At 34.5% G+C, this 20,494-nt stretch overlaps 2 protein-coding genes and 1 long non-coding RNA gene across 4 annotated transcripts; 2 read left to right on the top strand and 1 right to left on the bottom strand.

Annotated features, from left to right (window-relative positions):
- Positions 1 to 4,028: 4,028 nt before the first annotated feature.
- On the top strand, positions 4,029 to 6,296 carry LOC131653456 (thioredoxin M4, chloroplastic-like). The gene is made up of 2 exons (XM_058923595.1): positions 4,029 to 4,388; positions 5,827 to 6,296. Exons 1-2 carry the CDS (start codon positions 4,160 to 4,162, stop codon positions 6,138 to 6,140), a joined length of 543 nt encoding a protein of 180 aa, XP_058779578.1. The 5' UTR covers positions 4,029 to 4,159; the 3' UTR covers positions 6,141 to 6,296.
- Positions 6,297 to 6,800: 504 nt separating this feature from the next.
- LOC131653455 (uncharacterized) lies at positions 6,801 to 9,989 on the top strand. 2 transcript variants are annotated; one of them, XM_058923593.1, is made up of 3 exons: positions 6,801 to 7,064; positions 7,227 to 9,814; positions 9,882 to 9,989. In XM_058923593.1, the coding sequence occupies exon 2, from the start codon at positions 7,230 to 7,232 to the stop codon at positions 8,727 to 8,729; it is 1,500 nt and encodes a 499-aa protein (XP_058779576.1). In that variant the 5' UTR covers positions 6,801 to 7,064; positions 7,227 to 7,229; the 3' UTR covers positions 8,730 to 9,814; positions 9,882 to 9,989. The 2 variants fall into 2 exon arrangements, with proteins under 2 accessions (XP_058779576.1, XP_058779577.1); XM_058923594.1 differs by having other exon boundaries at positions 6,801 to 9,814.
- Positions 9,990 to 13,371: 3,382 nt separating this feature from the next.
- On the bottom strand, positions 13,372 to 14,203 carry LOC131647828 (uncharacterized). Its single transcript, XR_009297979.1, has 2 exons — positions 13,929 to 14,203; positions 13,372 to 13,839 (listed from the first exon to the last, which is right to left on the bottom strand). It is a non-coding gene; the product is annotated as an uncharacterized LOC131647828 (long non-coding RNA).
- Positions 14,204 to 20,494: the final 6,291 nt, after the last annotated feature.

The raw sequence follows: 20,494 nt of genomic DNA, 5'->3' as shown, positions 1-20,494 counted from the left end.
ATATGTTATGTATATGCATGTGTTTATTTAAGGTAGCATTCTACACCAATGACTATTTTGTAAAAGACCATATGTTAAGGTATAAGGGTGGGGATACGTATTCATTCAATGGACATGATCCTGAATTTTGGTCATTTTTTGAGGCGTGTGATTTAATCAAGGGGATGGTTTAGGGTTTGAAGACGAGGTTGTAAAAATATGGTGGAAACATGATGATGGTAGTTTAGAAGAATATCTAAAACCATTGAGCGATGATGGAAATGCACATGAGTTAGTTGCGTTTGTTGAGAACTATAAAAGTGAGGTTGGAATATTCGCTGAGCCCAAACCAAATGGAGTGGAGGCAACATTAATGAATAATATGTATGCGTGTGTATGAGAGATAGAGAGAGAGAGAGAGAGAGAGAGAGAGAGAGAGAGAGAGAGAGAGAGAGAGAGAGAAAGAGAGAGATAGATGAGGATTGAAAATAATGTTGAAAGATTTAATGACTACAGTGATGAGTCTGTCAAGGGTATATATTTTAAAGATAATGATGAAGAAAGGATGAATGGTTTGATGAAGGGTTTGATGAGGGTTTAGATGATTGTTAACCAAAAAATACAACTACTACAGATGATGCTACCACAAATGAGCCAACTAACACTACTTTTATCATACCAGAGATGGGTAGGAAACATATAATAGAAGAAGAGTATATGATTTACGAACTTGACAATGGGGCTGAAGATGACAATTGTGATGATATGCCAAATGTGGTTAGATTTCAATGAAGAAGATGAAATTACAAAGGGTTTTATTTTAAAAGTTGGGATGAAATTTTCTTCATCGAAGAAGTTCAAAAGTGTTATATTGAAGCGTAATATTTTAATGGTAGAATCTGAGATTTGAAAAAAAGATGCAAATAGATGTATGGTTGTTTGTAAGGACAAAAAATATTGTGACTACAGTATGTTGTGTAGAAGACATTGATGAAAGTAAGAAGTGTTTCATTTCTGACCAATAAAAGGTATGTCATACTCCTATTACATGTTATTAATTACTTGATGATTTGAAACTGAATAGTTTTCTTTTTGTTGCAGGGTTTGGTACAAGTATTTTAGGAGAAGTACCTAACACTTGAACACAGGTTTTGTCTAAGAAATTTTCATGCTAACTTCATTTAGAAGTTTCGAGGTGTAACTATGTTTAGGGGTCTCATGATGGCTGCAACAAAGGCAACATACTTTGAAGCACATGAAGAAAAAATGCAGAAAATCTAAGAGGCCAGTTTAGATACTTATGAATGCTTAGGGGAAATTCAAAGACAATGTGGTGTAAGCATGCTTTTCCTTTATATTCTAAGTGTGACATGTTGATGAATAATAATAGTGAATATTTTAATGAAACTATTTTGCTACAAAGGCACAAATCCATTATTACTAATAGCTTTGTTGTTGACTTGTCTAATCACACATGTTCATGTAACTGTTGGAAGTTGGTTGGGATACCATGTAGACATGTTGTGTCTGTAATCCACATGAAAATAAATGATCCCATCAAGTATGTGCATAAGTGATACCACAAAAAATGCATGTTTGATGTTATGAAGAATGAATCACCCCTTTACACGGCCAAAACAAATGGCCCAAGACCAATGATCTTGTGATATTGCCTCTAATGTTCAACTAGGAAGGCCAAAAAGTCTTCGTAAAAGGGAACCTGATGAATCAAACCAAACCACTATTTTATTTTGTATCATTTTCAACTTATGTATTTTATGGAAATAACATCTCTTGTGGAGTTTTCTGCTATTATCAAGTGTTATGTCTTGTGGATGAATTTTATTAGACATTATATGATGTGTTTTATCCAATTCGATTGTTAGAAATTAACGTAAATTATATTGAGTTGTGTTACAATTTTTTATATTTGGAAAAAAATTATAAAAAATATATGTTTTATTTGAAACATAACTCGCGAACCTAACCGAACCGACCCATAAGTGAACGGGTCGCTTTGGGTCGATTTTGACTGTGAAATTACGGGTTGAACAATGAATCAAACCCTTTAAAGTTTTAACGAGTTGGATAATGGGTTAGGACAAACCTAGTCCAACCTAACCCGTGTACACCCCTAGTCAGAACACTGCAAGTCCAGATGTGCAAAGTGCAGGTCCAAATTTGCAAACTAGATGTATATATGCTCAAACTGCAGACTCAGATGCTCATACTAAAATTGAAACACAAGCATCTCTTATTCAAGAACTTGGTATGAATAAGTACCCTAGGATAAACCCTGATATATTAACATCATTGTTGAATGATGTTTACAATGGAAGCAACATACTTGACATTTAACCTATTAGTATTGGAAAAAATCTTGGCAAACCAACACCCATGTCAACCAAACCCCTTCAAAGTCAGCTGGTGTCAGAATCTGTATTGGTAAAACATTCAAAGTGGCTAATTCTAATGCTTTCAAACCTCCAAGAGTTGTCAACCAAACTACCAATGATCCTATAAGTGTGCTATGTTAAATTTTCTAACTACCAATGATCCTTTCAAAGTGGCTATGTTTAAACCTCCAAGAGTTACAGACATAAATAAATATCCTAACTCTTACTTGCCATTATAGGTTGAGAGTATGATATCAAAGAGGAAGAAAGTCAAGCATGGTATAATTCATAGGAGAAAGATTGACATAATCATGACCATAAAAACAAGAGATATAATGGAGCCTGGAAAACATCCAGAAGATCCAGTTGTAATTCCTGAAGAGGATACCTCAATATGTGCAATTGGGAATGCTAAGAGAATGAAAAGTTAGGGTGCAAATGCAAAAGGCTATGTCAATGAAGATATTGTCAAACACTTGAAGTCGTGATTATATTTTGAAGTTGTATTTTGTCAGACACTTGTTATGATCTATTTTGGATATGCTATAAGCATTCAGTTGTATTTTGTCAATGTAACAAACAAAGTATTTGGTTTTTAACAACTTGTTTGTATCAACACTATGTAGAATAACTTGAACAACTTATTTGTAATGTCATGAATGAATAATTAATGTATATTGTTATGAAATTGTTGTCAAAATATGATAGAAATTGTTGTTAATTTTAGCAATATTTATTGAAAAACGTGGTAGAAATTGCTGTAAAAACATAGCAGTTGTGTAATGATATGATAATGTATTGGAGCTTGACAAAGTAATGGAAAATTTTGCCAAATTTTATGCCACAACCTATCAAATTTGTGCCACAAATTATGCCATCATAGGAAAACCTAAGTTGTCCAAAATCAGGCAAAATTATGCCAAAATCAAGAGCCATTTTTCAGACTTACTTTAAAAATTAAACATCGTTAAGGATAAATTTAATCAACATTATAAGATTAGTATGTCACAAACACCAACATTCCATTAAAAAACAGTCATTACATTTAGATGGTTGCATTATACAATAACTAATCAACAACATTGGAAAAAACTAATGTGACTCTCATTCAACAATTACGTTTAACTATAAGGTAGATGTTAATTAATAGAGAAACTACAAAACAACAACTTGACTATCCCAACATAATCCTCTGAGTTAAATTTCTTCTGCACCTTCTTATTCTTCTTTTTTGAAGCTTTAGGCAACTCCTTCATTTGTTCCACAACTTCCAAATCCTTCAAGTTGTTCCCATTTACATTTCTAACACCATAAACATCTTTTACTTCATCGAATATGAATAGTTCACATGTATCATCACTCTGCCAAAATAGACATCTCAAAAAATGATTTAATTTATTATGACAATTCTTATAATTCTTATAATATTACGACATCATTCGAACTTCACACCCACACATTCTTTCTAATCGACTTTTCAAAAATGGGAAAGACACATAAATGAATTTCGTAACTCTTGATTTGGAAGACAATATAAAAAAATCTTTGATTTCAATGTTGATTTACCAAAAAAAAACACATTAACTTAACAAAAAAAACCAACAACACTAACATAGAAACAAAAAAAAAAAAAAAAACACTAACAAACAAAAAAACTTGTCAAAAACAAAAAGACCCAATAGCGTTTTTTTCTCCGATTGTCTCTATCATCACTCTCACATTTCTTCATAGATCACTACAACACTTTTGTCACACTCTTTCTGGAGCCGCGATTCTCTACATCCATGGCCACCGTACAACTCGAATCTTTCTGCCTTATTCGCTCTTCCCAACACCCACCTATAGCCGCTTCCTCCCTCTCCTGCCGCCCGATCACTGCTAGGTTTCCTCCCTACACCGGCCTCAAGCAAAGACCACTCGCTGCCATTAGTTTTCGGAGTCAGTTCGCTTCGAGAGTCGGTTCTCGCGGCGGAAGAGTCCTTTGCGAGGCTCGAGATACTGCGGCTGTTGAAGGTTAGGTTTTGATTTTTAATCAAATTGATGTTTTGTTTTGGATCTGTTAATTTGGCGTGATTGATCGGCTTGTGTGATTCTATGTGATTGTGCGTTAGGGTTTTGAAATTATTTATTTTTTGTGCTTTGTTGGTTGATTTGTTGCTTGGGTTCTGTCTGGGTTTTGTGATGTTGTGGTTGTGTCAATCCCAGATAGAATATCGATTTACACACTGATACCAATAAATTTAGTGGGATTGAAATATTATATGATCTCTTTCAATTATTTTAAAAAATGAAATAGATACCAAAATCTAGACTTAGCCCTACAAAACCAAAACTCTCGTAGGTAAAAATCTAGGCTTAGACTGTGTTATGAACATGGTTTTACTACCGAGAGAAAAAAAGAGAAACTACGCTAAAAATGCTAACAATTCTAAAACTAACTTTTCCATTCATTTTCATTCATTTCATTGATGATAAATACATTAAACAATCACCTATTTATAATATTGGCATACACCAATTACTCACTATCTAGGTCCTTCTAAAGGATAGTGACTCAACTCTATTAATTATAATGGACGGCTTATAGATTTGGGTTAATAATCTGCATTAAAAAAAGAAGGGTTAATACCTATTTTCCCCCTGCCATATAGGGGTCATTTGAAAAACCCCCTGAAAAAAAAAGTTGCAAGAATTTCCCTAACATTTCAAAATTCTCTCATTTTTTACCTCGCTCACATCCAGTCAGCAAAAAAACTGATGTGACATGTATTTTTTTTATTTTTTATTTTTTTCTAATGACGTGGATGCCCAGGTGGCTTTTTATTTTATTTATTTGTTAATTTTAATGCCACATGTATTTTATATTATTTTTACAAGAAAGGTGCTTAGTAGTTTTGGGGTTTGGTTTAATTATAAGTTAGAATATATTATTGTTACTATTTTTTATTACACCTTAAGGACAAGGTGTGTTTTCCAAGATCGGTGGAATGTAATGAATTATGCACAAGTTCTATAAGCTCATTATAATTAATAGTAGTGAGTCATCATCTTCTAGAAGGATCTAGATAATAGAATTAGGTTATGCTTATGTTATAAATAGATGGTTGGTGAATGTAATGAGGATCAAATGAAATGAATGGAAAAGTTAATTTTAGATTTGTTAGCTTCTTTTAGTGCAGTTTCTCTCTATTTCTCTTAGCCTCAAAAATATGTTCATAACAGACTGCACCTGATGGGATCGTCACATTGGGACGCCCTTTGTATTTTTCTGGTTTTTGCTTTGTTTATCATCACCTGGTTGACAGGTTTTGTAGTTCAGGATTTTTGTATCACTGAAAAATTGTAATGAAAGTAGTAACTATCTTCTGTTTTATGTTTTCAGTGAATTGTTGCATATCTTAACGAAGTACTTAGCAGGGTTAAACTTTTCGTTTCATTGGTTATATTGCAGTTGCTTCTATTACTGATGAAAATTGGCAATCCCTTGTAATTGAGTCCGAAACTCCAGTGTTGGTCGAATTCTGGGCTCCATGGTGTGGTCCCTGCCGAATGATGCATCCCTTAATTGACGAGCTGGCAAAGGAATATGTAGGTAAGTTCAAGTGTTACAAACTCAATACTGATGAGAGTCCTTCAACTGCTACTCGGTATGGGGTTCGAAGTATTCCAACTGTCATCTTCTTCAAGGACGGTGAAAAGAAAGATGCAATTATCGGTGCTGTGCCCAAGGCATCATTGATCACAAATATAGAAAAATTCCTGTGAGATAGGAACAAAGAAGACTTCAACTGGAAGTAAAGATGTTTTTCCCATTAATCACCTCTCATAAAGCCAGTTATGTCAAGTTTGGATGGTTTGTTTTCTTAAATAATCATTGATGGTCCTGTACAGTGATGGGTGCTTCCATATTGTGGTTTTTTAGATGATTTTTAGTCACTAATATGATGTCTAAGTTTTCTAATCTATTGTTGAACTCCATTTTACATTTTTGGCATCTTTTCTTTTTCCACCTTTGATTCAATATTTTTGGCCATAACTTTTCTCACCCCGCTGTTCTAAAAAACTGCACCGGATTCTGGAAATACATGCATGCAAACGGTACAAAAACACGTGTTTCAGATGCGTACTAATGGATATAATGCACTGTTATTATGGTCTATAGAATGTGCCTGAGGAGTTGCTGGAAACAGAGTTACTCCCTCAGATGAGAGAGGCTATTGAAAACAGGGGGAAGCCTAAGGAGGACTAACGCTCTAATGTCTATCCTGCATGTTTCCTTAGAAATTCAAATGCCAGAAGCGGAAAAAAAATCAAGGGTTAAATAAGTTTTTGGTCCCTATAAAATTACCAAATTTCGTTTTAAGTCCCTTCAAAAATTTCCTTCAAATTTCAGTCCCTATAAAATTTTCCGTCTTAAAAAATGGTCCCTGACGTTAAAAGCCACTAACGGCTGCTGATGTGTCAAGACAGGTGGAAATTTTTTAAACCAATTGTTAATTGTTTTAATCCAGCGTGTTTTTAAACCAATTGTTAATCCATCCTTATCTTTAATGTTGTCTTCTTCATCTGGTCCCTCTTCTTCTCTCTCGTGGTCCCTCTTCTCTCAACCCTTTCGTTGCCTTTTCATTCAAGTGGTCCCAACAACGACAACTCCTTGTTTTGAGTGCTCCGGTCCCAAAAAACGACAAGGTAAGTCCCACTTTCTGATTCTATTGTTTAATAATTGCGAATTTCTGTCTTGAATATTGTTTAGGGTTGGTTGTTCCTTGCATGCCATATACCATTGTTTAGGGTTTTATTTTGTTGTCAAGTCACTGTCTGATATACCATTGGTTTACTTGAAATGTGTAGGGAATGGGGTTATTTAAGGTTGTATTTTTTACCAATGGCAAATTTGTAAGAGATGAAGGGGTATCATATGAAGGGGGCGATGTTTTTGCTATAGCTGGTCAGGACCCAGATTTCTGGTCATATTTTGAAGCATGTGATTTACTTAAGTCTTTGGATGCTTCATTTATAAAGGAAGATGTGAAAATGTGGTGGAAGTCCGAACATGGCTCACTTGAAAATGATCTAAAACCACTTGTTAATGATGAGGATGCAACATTGTTAGCTATGTGTGCTGAGGAGACAAAGTCTGATATTGAGATATATACTGAGCCAAAAGAAAAAGAAAATGTTAATGTGGAGGAAAGTGAAGATGGTGAATCAAGTGAAGACTCTTTGGATGGCATACATTTTGATGATAGTGAAGAGGAGAGGATGAATGATATTGATGAAGATGTAGGTGAAGAGATCAACAATGGTGCAGGTGGAGTAGAAAATGGTGCAGGTGGAGTAGAAAATGGTGCAGGTGGGATACATACAGGAATGATGACAGCAGAGATGGAAAGGGAACATTTAATTGATGATGAATACTTAACAGATGAGCTTGATAGTGGGGCAGATGATGATAGTGATGATGGTAGGCCTTCAGTGATAAGGTTTAGGGATGATGAAAAACTTAGAAAGGAATTTAAGTTCAAGGTTGGAATGGAATTTTCATCTCTGAAGCAATTTAAAAAGGCTGTACTGGAACACAATGTGTTGAATGGTAGGGAAGTTAAGTTTGCCAAAAATGATGGGAAAAGGTGCAGGGTTATTTGTAAGGATAAACAACAATGTGGTTACACTGTTTTATGCAGTAGAGTTTTGAGAACTGAATCTTTCAGGATTAAGACTTTAATTCAGAAGCACAAATGTGGAAGAAAGTTCTTCAACAAGAATGCTAATGCTGATTGGGTGTCTAGAATAATTGTGGACAAGTTGAAGAACAATTCAGGTATGAAATTGAATGAGATTGTTTCTGATGTTAGATTGAGGTATGCCACAGAAATTACTGGATGTAGGGCTTTCAAAGCAAGGCAAATAGCTAGAAGGGTTGTTGAAGGTGACTCAGCCAAGCAGTATAGTATGTTATGGTCATATGGAGCTGAATTGAGAAGGGCATGTATAGGTAATACATTTAAGTTGAACATTTCTGGTTTGCCACCTAAGTTTGAAAGGTGCTACATGTGCTTTGATGGTACAAAGAGAGCATTCAAGAATGGTTGTAGACCTTTCATAGGATTGGATGGTTGTCACTTAAAGAACAAATATGGTGGAATATTATTGATAGCTGTCAGTAGGGATGCTAATGATCAGTATCTTCCACTTGCCTTTGGTGTTGTGGAGACTGAGTGTAGGGATTCTTGGAGCTGGTTTATGAGGTTGCTTCTTGACGACATAGGTTCTGATAATAGGTGTTGCTTCATTTCTGATCAGCAAAAGGTGTTATTTGTTAATCTTTCTTTCCTTATATGTGATTATATGTGATTTTAGATATTAACGTAGGTCTTTATATGCAGGGATTGGTGAATGTATTTGAGGAAGACTATCCTGAATTTGAGCATAGATTTTGCTTAAGACATTTGTATGCTAACTTCAAGAAGAAGTTTGGGGGTGGTACACTCTATAGAGATCTAATAATGGCTGCAGCAAAGGCAACCTATTTTGAAGATCATGAGGCTAAGATGAATCAAATCAAAGAGGCAAATCCAGATGCCTATGAATGGATGAATGCTGTTCCCAAGAATAAGTGGTGTAAGCATGCCTTTCCCTTCTACTCTAAGTGTGATGTTCTTATGAACAACCTAAGTGAATCTTTTAATGCTACTATTTTGATGCAAAGGGATAAACCTATACTTACCATGTTTGAATGGATTAGGAACTACCTAATGGGTAGGTTTGCCACTCTTAGGGAGAAGGTAGAGAATTACAAAGGAGTGATTATGTCTAAGCCACTTAGAAGGTTAGATAGGGAGATAGAAAAAAGTGCTAGTTGGCTGCCCACTTATGGAGGTAGATTAACATTTCAGGTTACTCATGTAATGTTCACAGATAGTTTTGTTGTGGACTTGGCAAAACATACCTGTTCTTGTAATTTTTGGGACTTGGTAGGGATCCCATGTAGACATGCTGTTGCAGCCATACATAGGAAGGTAGATAACCCCATTAACTATGTACACAAGTGTTATCATAAGTCTACCTATGTATCATGTTACAATGAAGTTATCAGTCCTATTAATGGCCAAAACAAATGGCCAAAGACCACTGACCCTGAAATCTTGCCACCTAGTTATAAGAGAGGTCCTGGCAGACCAAAGAAATTGAGAAGAAGAGAGGCTGATGAAGAAAGTCAAACAAGGTGGCAAAGGACTAACACAAGTCATAGGTGCAAGATTTGCTTTGAATATAGACATAACAAAAGGACTTGTAAGAAAAACAAACAGCTAGCAGTTATTGTTGGTGAAGTACCAAGAGATGTACCAAGAGATGTACCAACAGATGTACCAACAGGTGTTGCACCCACCCAAGGAAGCCAAACACCTAATGTGGGAACTTCTGGAGTCAAAAAAAGGGTAAGTAATTGAACTAAATTGGTTACAGTTATTTTGGTTGATTTTCTTACAATTACTTTGGTTGCAGGCTTCTGTGCAAGTAGGAGGGAAATCAAAGAAGTCAAAGTCTACTGCAAATGTAGGAGGGAAATCAAAGAAGTCAAAGTCTACTGCAAATGTAGGAGGGAAATCAAAGAAGTCAAAGTCTACTGCAAATGTAGGAGGTTCTGTGCAAACTAATGATGTGCCACATGAAGCTGTAAGTGAGAATCAAGCTGAAGATGTGCAAGCTGGAGATGTGCCTCATAGCAATGAGAATCAAGCTGAAGATGTGCAAGCTAATGATGTGCAAGCTAATGATGTGCCACAACATGAAGCTGTAAGTGAGAATCAAGCTGAAGATGTGCAAGCTAATGATGTGCCTCCTAGCAATGAAGCTGTAAGTGAGAATCAAGCTAATGATGTGCAAGCTAATGATGTGCCTCATAGCAATGAAGATGTGCCTCATTCACAAAACACTGTCAGTTCAGCTGAGGCAATGAAAAAGTATTGTGGAATTGATCCTGATGAATTGGAGGCCTTGTTAGATGATGAGGAAATACTTGATATTGCACCATTGAGAATTGATACCAGTCCTGTCAAGAGTAAAAGATCTGGTCCCAAGACCTTTATTGGGAAATGCCCCAAGGTTCCAAAACCTGTCAAACCATCCATTGCTCCAAAGGTGTCCAAAGCTGCCAACAAGCCAACTATGTCAACTATGAGTGACCCTGTAAGTTTGTAACAAGTGGTGATATACCTTGGCATGCTGTGTTTATAAACCATTGTTAACTGTTTTTTGTCTTAACAGGTGAAGGCAATGATATCACCAAGGAAAAAGACTAATGTTGCTGCATCTCCAATTAGAAAGAGTGATAGACTAAGGACTTTGAAGGCAAAAAATATACCGGGGCCTGGAAGGGATCAAAATGATCCACTTGAAATTCCTGATGAAGACTCTACTGTGAGCAGTGCTAGTGGTAGAAAGCCATGGGCTGACATCCAAAAGAGCATGACTCAGTGATCCAAAATTGTCCTACTGTTTTGTTATTTACTTTGAAACATTTGTGTGATGTATTATGAACCACTTTTGGATGTATCTCTTTTGTTTTGAACTGAATCTAAGATGTATTATGAAGATGTATTATGAACCACTTTTGGATGTATCTCTTTTGTTTTGTACTGAACCTATAATGTATTATGAACCACTCTTATGTTATCAGTTGCTTTGGTTTTTCATTTATGTGTATCATAACAAACTAAATTGAAACAAGAACTACATTGTATTTCATTAAACAAGAACATCAAACAATAACATCAAACAAATACATCAAACAAATAACATAACCAAACTACATTATCAAGTGTTCACAAGCCTAAACAACTCAGTAATTACACTTGAACAAAAAATACAAATTAATCATAAAGGACACAACAAGAACCAACATCTTTATTTTTCCATGAAATTCCAATATTTTCAACTTGGCCTTTAAGTTCTTGTTCTTCTTCCTTGCATCCTCATACAATGACTTCATATATCCCACGGATTCCATGACATCAAACTCTGAATTCCTAATGGTAAGATCTTCATTTCTAGAAATTTCACCAACATCTTCAGCCCATATGAATAGATTACAAGTATCAGCATTCTTCCAGTAAGGACATCTCCAAAACAACCTCCCCTTATTTGGCCCATTGTGACATTGATACATCACCATCCGAGCTTGACACCCACAAAACCTACCACCAAATCGCGATTTCACTGAAACAGACGACATATGTGCAGATGAACGAAGAAGAACTAAAACGATAGAACGAAGAAGAAGCACAAAGTGACACTGATTGAGGAATTAGGGCAAAAGAAGAAGAAGAAGAAATAGGTCACGATGGAGGCAGAAGATGAAGAAGAGGAATTAGGGCAAAGGAATGATGAGTGGTCCTTTTAATAACACGCTGGATTAAAACAATTAACAATTGGTTTAAAAAATTTCCACCTGTCTTGACACATCAGCAGCCGTTAGTGGCTTTTAACGTCAGGGACCATTTTTTAAGACGGAAAATTTTGTAGGGACTGAAATTTGAAGGAAATTTTTGAAGGGACTTAACACGAAATTTGGTAATTTTACAGGGACCAAAAACTTATTTAACCCAAAAATCAAATAAGTACATGTTTCTCAAGAAGACCAAGTTGGGATGAAAAAATTGTTGCTAGGCTTTCTTTGAACTGAAAAAGAAAGTTAAACGAAAGTAATAGAAAAGAGTGTTAAAAAGAATGAAAGTGAAACTTTTCCTCATTATTCACCTCTCTATAAAGCAATATCTTTTGCTCTGCTACAACGTAAAAAACTGGTAGTTATATTAAAATTTGGTACGAGTTTTTATCGAATTATTTAATATTCGAATTATTTAATATCTATCTGGTACGCAGTTATAGTTTATTGGAAATTTCAAAAATTTGGTACTTAAGATAGTGGTAATTATCGTGAGGACTAGTCGGAGGACTTAGTAGCTTGTTTTGTCCTTATTAGGTAGTGAGAACTGGTGGGGATTACTCTACCTGGAGGACTTAGTAGCTTGTTTTGTCCTTACTAGGTAGGGAGAACTGGTGGGGATTACTCTACCCGCCTTTGTTTTCGGGTGATTGTTTCCATCATCTCCACTTCTCCTCAAGAGCTTTAAGTAACTACTCTCTTGCTCAAACTTGGTAAGATTTTTTCCGTCTCTTCCTCTTCATTTCACTACACACATAAAACACCAAAAAATAAAAAACAATATTGCCCTACCGATATTTTTTGAAAAATTCGGTCGCACCCCTACATATACCGAATTGTTAAAACTTTGGTAATTAAGATTATATCTTATCAGCGATTTTAAATATGTGGTAGGATATATGCATTTTTACCAGCAACTTGTAAATACCCAGTATGCATTTTTAGCGACTATTTTGAAAAATCTGATAAAAACTTATACTGTTTACACCAGTTACTTCGAGTTCAAGAAAGGAACCCGTCATAGCTCTGTCATAATGTGAGACTGAATACATAACTGTCTGTCTTTGTGCATGCCAAGCAACATGGATGTTAAATCTAATCGAAGAAATTGTGGGTGAGAATCATGGAGCAATGATCATCAATTTGATAACATGTCTACTATCAATTTAGCCTAGAATCCGATAGCACATGGAAGATGCAAACACATCGAAATGAGATTACATTATCTTAGAGAGCATGTATCGAATGGGAAGATGAATTTGGAACATTGCAAGACTGAAAATCAAATTGCAGACATCTTGACGAAGGTTGTGAAGGTGGAATTGTTCAAGAGATTGAGAACTATGATGAATGTAGATAGCTTAGACACAATGAATTAGGTGGTATGTTAAATATGTAATTTTTTGTGTTAAACATGATTGTAGATTCAATAGAGTCGAAGCTGAGTATAAATGATAGAAGTATGTATTCAACAGTAAGTCAAATACATATTGTAAGTTTGTAAGTCTGTTTTTTAATTAGAGATTGTATAATAAGTAAGCAGTCTCATTATAAATAGGGAGGTGCCCTCCAATTGTAAATGAAGAATAGAGAAATTTACAGTTGAGAATTAAAAACAAAGAGGAATTCTGCAAATTTTCTAATCCTTCTTCTTCCTCTCTCTCCCAAAATCTAATTTCTATTTTCTTCCCCATTCTATTTTAAAGATTTCTTTTCTTGTCAAATCATTGTGCGAACGAATTGTCTTGCAACCAAAGAGTGATTGAATCACTCGAGTGAATAGTGAGCAACGAGAACCGTGAATCAATCAAAAAAGTGATTTTATTTTGTCCCATCAAGACCGGTTCCAATAATTACAAGCTGAAGAAGAGATTCCAGAATTGCTTACTAGCAAGCGCTAACCACGCTGGTTTTGCATTGGTGCATGCAGTCTTGGAGTGCACGTAAGAAATCCTCTACAATGCTTGGGCAGTCTACACAGTAGGGGCAGTGGCGAAGCCAGAAAAGTTATAAAGCCTGGGCAAAAATTTAAATACCGCAAAGTCATTGTATATAATATATAAATAGTCATCCAACAGAATAAAAGAGATGAAAGATAACCTTACAATAGGGTGTTAAATAAAATCACGAGACAAATGTTCTTTCTGAGACTTCTTTTCGGTGAATGTTCAAATAATATCAATATCATCAAGTGACTTGAATATTTCCCGCTCAGTGTAACATACCATTAAGTCATTGAACCACGCGTCGTTGATCTTATTGCGCAATTTAGACTTGACAATCTTCATTGTTGAAAAAACTCTTTCAACGGATGTTGTCGACACCGAGAATATCAAAACTAATTCAATGAGTTTGTAAACCAAGAGAAAGAAAATACTGAATAAAAAATATGACATCCCTACTAAGCTAGCAAAGAAAGTGACATAAAAGGATAAATACCAAATATTAAATCATTACCAATTTAATGTGATATTATAAGAATTCATTACCATTCAATAAAGCAAAAACAATACCCACAAACCCATCAAATCATATATTGTTTAATAGTCATGTAGTATTAAAATTATTATTCATTAATTAAGAATTCTATGTTCAATTCAATACGTATATTGGCAAATGAATACAAAAATTAAAATGTACTAGTGTTGTTGAGAAAGTTCATGAAATGAGAGCCACAAAAAACTAGATAACTATCCCAACCAATCACAATGCACCGCTTCATTATTTATTTTCTTATAATTGTATAGCATTTTTTGTTTTTAAAGAAGATGTTACTACTTTAACATAACTTAAGAGTATATGTTACCTTATTTATGAAAGTGAAAAAGGCAGCAGTAGTACTATGTTCGCCGACGGACGAAGTAGTTCGGTGTTGGCCACGAAATTTGAGCGGCAGTTTCTTGTAAGTATAGGTTATGCTTCACTTGTAGCTTTAGTACCATAATGTCTCTACCGAAGAAACAACAACTGTAAACCCCACCTTGGGATGTCGCGGCAAAAAGAGTAAGAGAAAGAGATTGAGGGACTAAGCAATAAGCTCCAAAACCTTTTCCTCTCATTTTTTTTTAAATTATGTTTTTTTTTTAACATATGGGCTAAAAACTACGACTAAGCAATAAGCTCCAAAACCTTTTCCTCTCATTTTTTTTTAAATTATGTTTTTTTTTAACATATGGGCTAAAAACTACTGGGCCCGAGCCTGGGCAAGCGCCCATCCTGACCGGGCCCTAGCGTCGCCCCTGAGTAGGGGTCTCCAATGTGCCTCCTGGCCAAGAGCTGCTTCGTTTTGATACCTTCATGAGCAACTTGCCATTAGAAAATTCTGCTTTCCTCTAGGAGTTGAATTTTCCACATCCTCTTCCGATCCACGCTTTGAATCTATTAGGAGGTCTCAGTAAAACAGTTTAGTGCAGAAGCAATAGTGAATTAACCATTTTTAATTCCTGCCCATATGCAAGTGTTAAGGTCCTCATTAGTAATAGGAGGATGAATAACATCAATTTTTTCCTTGATGTCATTATCAAATAATTTATCAAGCAAGCTTCAATTTTAGTCTCCCTGCTCATTGATCAGCTCAGCCACAATTAAATGGTCTATCTTAGAATTGAGATTCTGCATATAATCCTTCAACATACTACCTAATGCTAGCTAGTAGCTACCCAAGGGTCTTGCCACGCTTTAATGAGTTTTCCATTGCCTATGAACCTGTATGACAGAGCTGAAAATTTATTCCACACAGTATGAAACGTCTTCCGTAAATGAGAGTCATAAATATTTGGAGTAGCAAATTCAGAGGCAGCAAAACTAGCAGAAGTCTGCAGAAGTCGGGAGCACCAACGAGACTAATGTTCTAGGACTACAGAAGAGGAAGACACTACATATCAATCAAAAATCTTCAGATGTTAAGTAAATGAGTCATCTCTCTTATAAATCTAACAATTCTACCCATTTATAGACAATGTTGGATTTTAATCACTCACAGTTCACCCGTGTGAGTCCCCCATATCCTATAAACAGGATCCAACACCGAATTCAGCTCCCGCTCTCCCACAAAGTCAAATCCGACTCTGATACTCTGTTGGAGAGTCTGGGAGAGTCGAGAGCACCAATGAGACCAATGTTTAAGACCACATGAGAGGGAAACACCACATCTCAATTCAAAATTGAGAACCTTGGACCTTGTTGTCTCCCTCTCTGTAGTCTTGGAACATCAGTTCCATTGGTGTTCCCGACTCTCCCGGACTTCCTAACAATGGTATCAGAGCCGTGTTTCGACTTGGTTGGGGAGCAGGAGCTGGATCCAGTGATGGATCCTATTATAGGATGTGGGAGACTCACACTTATGAGAGAAAATTTTGGGTGCAAGTGTGAATGGTTAACGTCTCACATTGTTATGAAGGGGTAAAATGTTGAATTTATAAAAGTGATGACCTATTTACCACCTTAAGGTTTTGAATTGAGATGTGGTGTCTCCCTCTCTTAGAATTGGTCTCATTAGAAACTCCCCAAGACTTTTCACCACGAAGCTCTTTCACCACTTTTAAACTTCCAAACCAATTTAACAATGCAAGCCTTATTCACGTCAGTGAGATTTCTTAGTCCTAAACCTCTCTGTTTCTTAGTACGGGTGATATTTTTCCAGTGGATTTTATGAATGGCATCTTCATTATCTCTCCCATATGAAGGATCTCTGCATTTGCTGTATCTTTTTGAGGTAGCTTTGTAGGATCATTTTGCACATCATGGAGTAGGTAGGAAGCTCTTTGAATATAAAATAATGGACAACAAATATTAAACCTATTTTTTTTTTGTTGCCTAAAATAAAATAGAAACTACTTTTTGTATCTGTGTCCTATAGTGTCATTTATGCAATAAATATTAATCCAGCATTAGTTATGTTGATAAGCTCTACATGAAAACGCCCCACATTGTTGACTCTTCACCATGAAAATTCAAACTCGGTGATAAAATATGTTGCCACATATCCGTTTCTTGCCGTTTCTTCAATCTTCTGGATTTTGATTTTCAAGATATATATTCTAAAAATTCTTACTAGTCAAGCCCCATGGGGCTATATATATATGTGTTACAATCTTCACATAGATATCAAACACACACATAACATATTAAGTAAAGTGAATCATATATATTAAGTTTATATATTCATACCACTACTTAAGCTATGGAGAAGAAAGCAGTAGCTGCCTTATCCTTCCTCTTTCTCGTTCTCTTTGTTGCACGTAAGTAATCATCATTCCTTAGTTCAATATTCATAAATTCATAATTTCTTTGGTGATTAATTTTTGTTGTATTGGTATCTTGATGCAGAAGAAATAGTGGTGACTGAGGCAAAAACTTGTGAGCATTTGGCTGATACATACAGGGGACCATGCTTTACAGATGCTAGCTGTGACGATCACTGCAAGAACAAAGCGCACTTAATTAGTGGCACTTGCCATAACTTACAATGTTTCTGCGCTCAAAACTGTTAAACTCAGATGGATGGATTGATTCTCCAACACAGACAAAGAATCATATTATAAATAAATAAATAAAATGCATGCCCTAGTAGCTAGCACTGCATCTATGTATATGAATATTGCGTATCTTTGAATCATTTATGTGTGTGTAATAAATATCGTGCATAATGCACTAGTTATGCACTTTATGTATCATATGAAATAAAAGAATTATTAATCAATAATTTCGTTTTCAAGTTTGGATACTAACTTTTGGTTCTTTTTTGTTCGTCATTTACGGTATTTGTTTTGCTATAGTAACAGAAAGTAAGAGAAGAACTTATGTAAGGTGAATTCTTATCTAATTAACAACTAAGTTGGGTGATGTAGTTTATAAAGGGCTAGACTTGGAAATAAAGGAATTAAAAGAAGTAACGTAGAAAGACATAGGGCCGTTTTATTATAACTTTATTAAAAGTGTTTTCTTTATCTTATTTTAATAATGATTTTTTTAATTATATTAAATAGTAGAAAATATTTTAAGTTTATATTTTATAAATTTAAAGACTAATTACACTAATAATATAAGTATGTATTATTAAAATATAAATATATTATTATTAAAGAATATGGGAGGAATCATGAAATGCATCATTTATTATTATTTAAAAAATAAATAAATCTTATACACCGATTTTATAAAAAATCAACAAAAAACATAGCTTAAGAGTTGAGTTTCGATTCTCAATTCCAGAAATTTTATGTTTTGTTTACCATCAAAATGACGCCCTTAATTAATAAATCATCTTATCCATCAAATTTCAGGAAAATTAACATTGTTGATTTATATTTTATTTAATTAAATAGAGCCTTGTTTTTACCTCGTTTGCGTTCCCTTGGTTTTCCTTAAAATCGAGATGTAAACTCTTAACAATATTGTTGTAACGAGAACCGTCAAGAACAAATTAAAAATTGAGTATCTAGAACTAACACAAGAAACCCTTTAATTTTACGAAAGAGAGATACGGGGAAAGAAGAAATAATGATTGGTTATAACTCTTTTACTACTCACTTTTTCAATTAAGGTTAAAATATTTCAAGTGGATAACAATAACCAATGTTGTCTCAACAACATGAGAGAACTAGTCTATTTATAGACTACTAAGCTAACTTAATTAACAAGATAATTTAAGCAATTTGGCTAACAGACTGGTCCAATTCGACATGCTAACAAAAAAACATATTTTGACAATTGCATGCTTGAACAGACTTTGACTACAATATGCAAGACTTTGACTTCTATCGAACCAACCCTTGTCTAGACTAGAGTTCGATCTAATTACCACAAATTCCACCATGGTACAAACTCTACAACATCAAGGGAACAACCTAGCTTTCTTCACACAACTTTATCAATTGCATATAATGGAAAAACTTGTAACTTGACAATGCATTTGTGATCATATAAGTAGCATTGTCTTCACGATAAATTAGACCCCTACTTAGAGACCCATTTTTGTACCTTAGAATCCACTTCAATGCTTGTCAGTGCTCCTTTTCAGGATTGTCCATATACATGCTTACAAGGCTCAGTGTTGTTTTTAGGTATTTGTAGTTGTTCTTGTTCATTGTTATTGTTGTTTTATTATGGAGTGTTCATTTTTGTTGGTTGTCTACGATTTTTATTTTATTTTTAGAAGTTGTATATGATTACAGAACATAGTTGTTTGAAAGCCAATAGATTAAGTAAATAATATGAGAATTGAGTGATTCAATTTCTTGAATTCGCGGAAAAAACTTTCTAATGATAATGAGATTTTTCGACGTCCTTGTACAAAATGCTGAAATATGCAAAAACATCCAAGGGATGTTATATTCAATCATTTAGGTTGTGACGAAATTATTCAAAATTACATGAAATAGGGTTGGCATGGTGAAGTGACCGAAAAAAGATCTATGTCACATAGAGTTTAAGCTGATGAATTTATGAATTTTTAGATAAAATAAAGAGTAAGAGAATTGAGTGATTCAATTTCTTAAGTGAAAGTGGATTCATAGTGACACTAGTGTATAAACTGATGAATTCAGATTCACACTAGTTAACCTTTGAAAGACTGCTTATATGAATGAACCATTCATTATAACATCTCAAGCAAAACAAGTTTTTTTAGTCACTGATCCTTCTAACATAAGGTGATCAACTGTTCCACAAAGAAAACATATTCCTGATAGTGATGAAAATCAAGATTAAAATTTTGAGATCACTTTTTTTGTAACACATGTACGTCTCATCTGAAGAAAATGATTCATACGATATTCATGCTATTCGTCATGATCATCAAGAGGAGATATGAGAAAACTAATAAGTAAATATTTTATATCACTCAGTAATATATATTTATTCATTTTAATTTTTTATTCTTTTCACTAATATTTATTTTCCAACATATAAAGATGTCGAAGTTGGATACCCTATGTTGCATGGTTTTAGAAGTAAAAGTCAGAAAATTAAAAACCCCTAAAGTAAGTGTTATATGATTCATGGTGTTGATATTGAAGTTTGAAGTTGTTGTTGAAGAATGAATTTTGAATGTTGTTGTTGTTGTTGAGATAAATGGTTTAAAAATTTAATGTTGTTGATTGGTTTTAAATGTTGCTCAAATTATAGGTGTTCAACGACCTATTACAAATTCTAGAAGAGAACTTTTGGATGGCGTACACGAATTTACATTTTGGTTATTGCTTTTATTGATTAATCATTTGTTTTAGTTTTGTTGTAACATTGTAGTGTTTGTGCCATTTTGGCTTAGCAATTGGTGTAAACAATAAATATATTTTGTACAATGTTTCTTTTAGTTAAATGGGAAAAATGTATAATGTTTTTGTTTTAGAAATGGGCAAAAAAAAAGTTAAGTTAAAATAAAATTAAAGAAAAAAATTAAATAACAATTATTTCTCTTTGGGTAAAATTATAATTCGAGGTAATAATACTACTCTATTTCCTCAGATTTTCTTATAACTGAGAGAAAATGTGTGGCGCGACATCAAGTTCTAAAAATGACAAAAATGCAGTTGTTGGGTATCGAACTCATGACCATTAATTCTTTACCCTCGATAGAACCTCAACTGAGGTAAAAAAATGACGCATATTTCTTATCGTTCTTCGTTACCACGCATACTGATCCGAGGTTAACCCCCATTTACAACCGAAG

This window comes from Vicia villosa, linkage group LG2 (assembly GCF_029867415.1).
Source record: "Vicia villosa cultivar HV-30 ecotype Madison, WI linkage group LG2, Vvil1.0, whole genome shotgun sequence".
Taxonomy (NCBI): Eukaryota; Viridiplantae; Streptophyta; class Magnoliopsida; order Fabales; family Fabaceae; genus Vicia; species Vicia villosa.
Note: the sequence above shows the minus strand (reverse complement) of the source record. Positions and strands in the feature narration are given on the sequence as shown.